The following is a 6,517-nucleotide window of genomic DNA, read 5'->3' on the forward strand; positions in this document are numbered from 1 at the left end:
CCTGTAATCAATGGCAAAATCAGAGAATAATAAACTAACCTGATAGATCTAAAGAATATTTTTGTATTCAACCAGCTGTTAGTTAAAACAAATTATATTGCACTAAAACAAACTTAAAATTTTAAAGACTGCTATAAAAAATAAATTAGAACATCTAGCATTTTACCATGCATATTTAAATAGTCTGTCATCCTCTTGCCCAATAAATGAACGTATCAATGAGTATAGCATTACATATAGTATAAATAAGTCAACCCTATGCCATTATCCAAATGCTGATTTTTTTGTCACACACTCCTAATGTTTACAGCTGTTACGTTAAGCAAATGGTTTTATACCAAAAGCTAGTGTTGAATGTTAGCAATAGTCAAAGATGTTAGCGTCGGCTGCTAAACTTTTTAAAATTTTAAAATTCATTTGCATAGCCCCAAAATTGCGTTAATATTACAAATAATGGTTAAACATACCTCGTCAGACATGTTAAGGATTGTCTGACGAGGTATGTTTAACAATTTTTTGTCATACAATTTTAAACTTATTTAAAAAAAAAACTGAAATCCTAAACTAAAATTATGGCTTCGACATTCCCTAGTTCTCAAAATTATCTTTCGTTCAACACAATAATCATGAAAATCCGTCAAGTGGCTGATTCAGAATCGTGAAATAAAAAAAACCCTTTCACGTTTTAATATTTATAGGGGACGAAAATTTTAATTTCGATAATTTTTTATAATAGCTGGATCTTTTACATTTTGTTGTAGCTTCTTCATATACAGTATTCACAAATTCAATTAATTTTACGAACACCATTTAAGCCTCTTAACCCTCCTTAAAAATTCTCATAATTACTAACTAGAATAATTTCTCCCTAACATTCTGTCTAAGACGTAAATTATTTACCGTTCCCCTTAAAACCCCACGGACATTACGCCCTACCGAATGCTCAGCAATCTTTGTACACTTGTGCTGCACATGTTGCAGAATCATATCTAAGGCGTCGTGAAACACCAAATTGGCATTGAAGTCATCAGTAAATTCTGATACGAGCTGCTATACCCGTGCTTTCCAACGGGAAAAAAATGTGACTGTACAGTAATTGAAGTGTATAAGTAGTGTTGATGCAAGGCGTATACGCCTCGGTGTTGATGTGTGTTTTAAAGTCTATGATTTAATTTGAAAAGGAAATCTGATTTAAAAGTGTAAACCTACTTACTTTCAAACCCCTTCTTTTGATGTTAATAGAGCCAAAAGAATATGACAACATACCTTAGTGTTGCCACAGTGTAGCAATAGCATCAATTACTTCATATTGATGCTTCATGAATGATATGTTTTACCATCATTCTTCAATTTTAGTCAAGCCTCTTTACATTTAGCTTACTATATAAACTATAAAATGAAACTTTGAGCAATACTTTACAAAACTTATACAACCTTTCTTTAAAACAACCAAACATAACCCTGCTCTTACTAAATAATGCTAATTATTTCCTCAATCTACATAAACCATCACAAACATGTTTTTCGAGTAAATAAACAAACACCAGTTTATTGCATTGACCAGCTGTTTCATTAAATAAATTAAAAATCATTTGAACTTTGGAAGCAAGTCAGGCGTAGCCCTTTGGAAATCGGCCTGTGGTGGGGCTGAACGCGTAAGAAATTTGTTCACATCAATAATTTTCAACAAATCTACACACTCAAAGCTTTAATTTGATGTGCCATATGCCTAAAATTTTATTTGGTAAATGGCCTTGACCGTTTAAAAATATATATTTTTTCTACGCCAGTGGCATTTTACGAGAGTGACGAGAGAATAAATGTTTAGTGTAAAAAAATAGTGTAAAATCAAATAAATTTGAACGTATCACTTTAATAATATAGTAATAGATAATTAATCCGATTACCGAATTAACAATCGTTGTTGCTCTCAAGAGTTATTTTACTATAATAAGATTATTCAATTTTCTTCAGGAATAATTTTGCTGGATATATATTGAAACATTATATTTTACAATTTTATTTATTATTATTTACAAAAATAACTTAAACTACTAGACATGGCCTCGGCCAAACCTCATGTGTCCGTAGTCGTCAAATTTATCTTCAGGGTCCCCTCGCTTGCCGAATCTGCAACACGTTAAAACTTTATTATTTACAGCAAATACGCATTGTAAATGAGTGAACAGTAAAAATAAATCATTTCAAAAATATCTTAATTAGCTTAAGAATACTGTATTTGATTCATCAGACTTACAAAAAACTATTGTCAAAAATACGAAACCTGTATAGCAGCACTGTCCTTTAACACACAACAGACAGGTAGGTAACAATTTATTCATGAAACAAATATCTTGCATACTTTGCTGAAATTTCACAAATAGTGTAAAATTTGTATCTAATAACTCGACTTTTATTTCTATGCCTCTGGTCAAATAAATGCAGGCAATCTATATAGCTAAACGAAATATATGACCTCTGCCTTAAAAAGTTTGATATAGTACTACTCATGGTAACTTATTATGGTAGAGTAATTATTATAAAATGAGGCGAGGTAACATTTTTACCATCATTAACGGACCTGTTCTAAAACCAACCTTAAGAAAATCTATTACTGTAGATGTAAGTAAATCGTGGACAATTTGAAAATGACGTTAAGGGCACTGTAGTTGGCCTAATGCATATTTTTTCCTCCTGTTTTAGCGAATTTCCCTATAGGGAAGTAGCTATTACCGTAGGTCTCATGGTAAGACCTAAGCCCGGGACCGATTTACTTTTTCATTTTGATGTCCCCAGAGGCCAAAAACACCATTCGTTCAAATTTTTATATATCTATATATAGAGATATATATATATATATATATATATATATATGTGTGTCCATCCGCACGATAACTTGAGTAATTTTTGTCCGATTTTGATAAAATTTGGTTTGAAGGTGTAAGGCGGGATAAACTTGAATGAGTTCGCGAACCAGCATGATCGGACTATGGGAATGGGGGTTTATGGGGGGTTTTATGGGGTAAAAATAGGTTTTTCCCATTTTTGACCCTAAAAACACAAAATTTCACAATTTCTTTCTAAACTATTTTGTAGAGCTTAAAAAAACAAATAATTTAGTATATTGAAGCATTATTATGCGCCTAATTGTTACGGAGAAAATTCAAAAAAATTGTAATTTTAAAATTCCCATGTTATTCTTATGGAGAATAAGTCAACTGTTGTAGTTTGCTTGTTTATGAACATATTTTGATCGATTTTGGAAAATACTTTTATTTCTTACTAAACTATTATCATTTTATAAAAAAATCTTTTTTACCCTCCCTGTTGCAGCAAACCTAAGTACTCGTTAAACTAATTCTATTTAAATAGAAAATAAATGTGCTATTTTTATGGAGGCATTTTAGTGTAAATCCAATCAGGTTAATGGAAATTCGCTTAGTCTGCAGGTTTGCTGCGGCGGGGGTATTTTAAGTTAATTTTACAAAATCTTAATAACTTACAACTAAAATCTATATAACTCTGCAGTACTCATTTTGTTGACTTTATATTCAAAACGTCAACTATGCCAATTGTATCATTATATTACGGACATTATATTTGATTTCTTAAATTTTACGCTGTTTGATTACGATAACAAACTATTCTAGCAGTTTTCTGGTCTTCTCTGTGTAATGTTCGAATAATAAAAGTATACGGGGTATTTTTTTAAGACAGTGTATGACAATGTAGAATTTGTATAAATAAGGGTTTAAAGTCAAAATAATTCCTTCCCTACAGCCCTACCTCATATGGCCGTAGTCGTCGAACGTCCGTTTGCCAAGGTCTAGTAGGTCGTCGTTGTCGTCTATCAGCAAGTCGCCCAGTACAGGCTCCAGGCGAGCGCGTAGGGGTGGCGACAACAGCACTCTGCGTCGTGAGGGTGCCCTGGCCGCGCCGCTGGGGTCTGTGTCCGGGGGCGCCGCCCCACTGGCTCCGGGCTGCTGTAGCAGGAGGTACACTCCTAGTGATACTAGTACAGCTGTCATAGTACTGCAGCTCATGGTCTGACAACATTGAAATAGCTAAGGGATAACTACTTTTGTACAGTTATAAAATCACTTGTAAGCAATTCACTATGTAGTGGACTTCATTTATTAATATTGGTAGAAAAGCATGTTTTTTACAATCCATAGCTAGTTTCCTATAGGCCTAAGCCTTTCGGGTTTTTTGGTACTTATGGATTCAGAGGGGTTGAAACTCCTACGTTTTAGATAGTTTAAACGAAATATTTTTAAAATTATTCAATATAAAGAAAATATACTATTTTAGTAAAAAAATAGATCTGCTGTTAAAAATACACACTTTTTAATGTGATTTTATTATTCATTTAAAAAATCAAACAGTTGAATTGTATGAATTCGTTGATAATATGAGTTATTAATATTTTATTAATTATTAATATAATATTTTCTTTCAGAGTAGGAAGTTTCAGTGTTTGTAATACAAATTTATGAACTTAAAAGACAGTACGAATGAAACCATGGGTTTTTAAGACTGAAATCTTCAGGGTCTGATTGAATCTAAGTTGGATAAAAAATATATCTGAGGACATCAAATATCTACAGTTAATTTGAAATGATAAATATTGAAGAATGTTATTAAAATCCTATAGGGATGTTTTGAAGGCTTGAAAAAAACATGATTAATCATATTTATTAGTAAATAATTTTAATTAGTAAACCCTAAAAAGTGTGCAATCTTTAAAAACATAATTTTAAAAAAACTAATAAACATGGTTTTTTTCTTCTTAAAAAACAAACGAGTTTTTATTTTACTTCTTGAGAAAACGAGAGCTTTTGTACTGAGCATTGTGGCGTTTGATTTTTTTTTTAATTAAGAATTTAAAAAAGATAATTATTTAATGATTATCATTTTTAATGCCTAATTTTTTAATTTTTTTTTAAAGTTTAAGGTTGACAATACACTTAAATTGAATCAAACAGATAATGTTGTCAAAATGAGTCACACTATTTATATTAAGAAATTTACTATGTTTTGTATGGCAGTATCAAATTAAAATTATGGTGGGGTTTCAGATTATTTATCTAAGTTAACTTTCATTCTGAATAAATTCCTTGTAACAAATTGTATAACTTTTGCAATACATGTTTATTTTTAAAGAGTTTCTAATAAGCTGGAATTTAAATACCACCCTTATGACTGGTTTAACAATTTAATTTAAATAAATTTTGTATCACATCCAAAACTGATTCATTCCATGATAAAAAAAATCACAAAAATATGAATTAGGAAAATAAATTTTAAACACAACATTTTCTAGAACTTGTCATAGATAACAGATTAGGCACAAACTACCAACTATATTCTCAGTATACTTCTAATCCATCAACTCCAAAATCTATTAAATAGTAAGTAAAATTATTCCCTACCAGTCATGATGAGATAAATTTCAGAGTATAGTACAATCAGCTGTTGGGATTGAAAAGGGACGTTAAAGTTTAGGGACAGTAAAATTTATCGAAACATTTGATTTTAATAAAAAGTAGTTTTTTTAGACATGCAATTTGTCATGCAAATTTATAATACCTTATAGGTATTTCTTTTGCGCCAAGGTTCAAGGAACTCCTACCACATTAGTTTTGGTTTTGTTGAATAAAGTTTAATAAATCTTGGTGTCTCTTGAAATTGAAAAATAAGATGGTGTTGGTAGATCCTTTCCCTCAATTTTATGATACCTTTAAATCGGTAAGATAAAAGTATTATTTTTAATCATGCAGTACGAAATATTCCTGATCTAAGATTTTGAGCATCAGGTGGAACTCATTAACATTATGTACCTAATAAATGTAATTGAATTAAAAAGCTTAGTTGGATTACGATGGCGATGGTGGATGGTGGATGGTGGATGCTTACCTGCCAAGTGGCTGTGGATGACTGGGATGAACCTCATCTCATCGCCAGTTTTATCCCCCATTGTTGTGCTCAGCAAGGAGGTTGATGTCTGTCAAATCCTCCCCTTGGGACTCTCCAATCAGCCCACGTCCCACAAACAGCTGCTGTTTACGCTCAGAATAATCACGCTTTATCAGTTTTTCATCTTTCCTCTTTGAACTTTGCCATAGTTATTTCCCTGGAGTAATTATTTGGGATTTAGGAAAATTGAATTTGTAGAATTGAATTCAGTTTGATGTTTTAAAAGTTATTGAAGATTACATCTGTTTGAGGATTATAGGTGGTGTTAGTAAGACAATTTGTGTTATTAACAATATATGTGTCCAGTTAAAATCATGCACAGATAGAGATCTAAACATTTATTGGGAGCAATTTTGTTTTCCTTTGACTGTCTGAGAATATTTTATAGGTATGTAAATCTAAGAAAGCATAAACTTTAGACTTTTGATTAAGGAATAATTCCTCCAATGCATCTTCTCCGAATTTACATATCGATGTCATCAGCATTGCTCCATCTTTTGTGTAGCTTATTTAGGAGTTGTCATTGACAACAAACAAACCT

At 31.4% G+C, this 6,517-nt stretch overlaps 1 protein-coding gene across 1 annotated transcript; it reads right to left on the reverse strand.

The window, feature by feature from the left end:
* Positions 1-2,054: 2,054 nt before the first annotated feature.
* On the reverse strand, positions 2,055-5,936 carry LOC128999246 (drosulfakinins-like). Its single transcript, XM_054425646.1, has 3 exons — positions 5,917-5,936; positions 3,787-4,046; positions 2,055-2,130 (listed from the first exon to the last, which is right to left on the reverse strand). Exons 2-3 carry the CDS (start codon positions 4,041-4,043, stop codon positions 2,055-2,057), a joined length of 333 nt encoding a protein of 110 aa, XP_054281621.1. The 5' UTR covers positions 4,044-4,046; positions 5,917-5,936.
* Between the last annotated feature and the right edge of the window lie 581 nt (positions 5,937-6,517).

This window comes from Macrosteles quadrilineatus, unplaced genomic scaffold, assembly GCF_028750875.1.
Source record: "Macrosteles quadrilineatus isolate MER2022 unplaced genomic scaffold, UCM_ALF_1.0 Scaffold_8__2_contigs__length_117827958, whole genome shotgun sequence".
Taxonomy (NCBI): domain Eukaryota; kingdom Metazoa; phylum Arthropoda; class Insecta; order Hemiptera; family Cicadellidae; genus Macrosteles; species Macrosteles quadrilineatus.

Bases quoted from the DNA above. Each gene is read 5' to 3' on its own strand.
- LOC128999246 (XM_054425646.1), bottom strand. From the start codon at position 4,043: ATGAGCTGCAGTACTATGACAGCTGTACTAGTATCACTAGGAGTGTAC. The intron at 2,131-3,786 runs GTAGGGCTGTAG...AACGTGTTGCAG, and splicing joins GACGACTACGGCCATATGAG to ATTCGGCAAGCGAGGGGACC.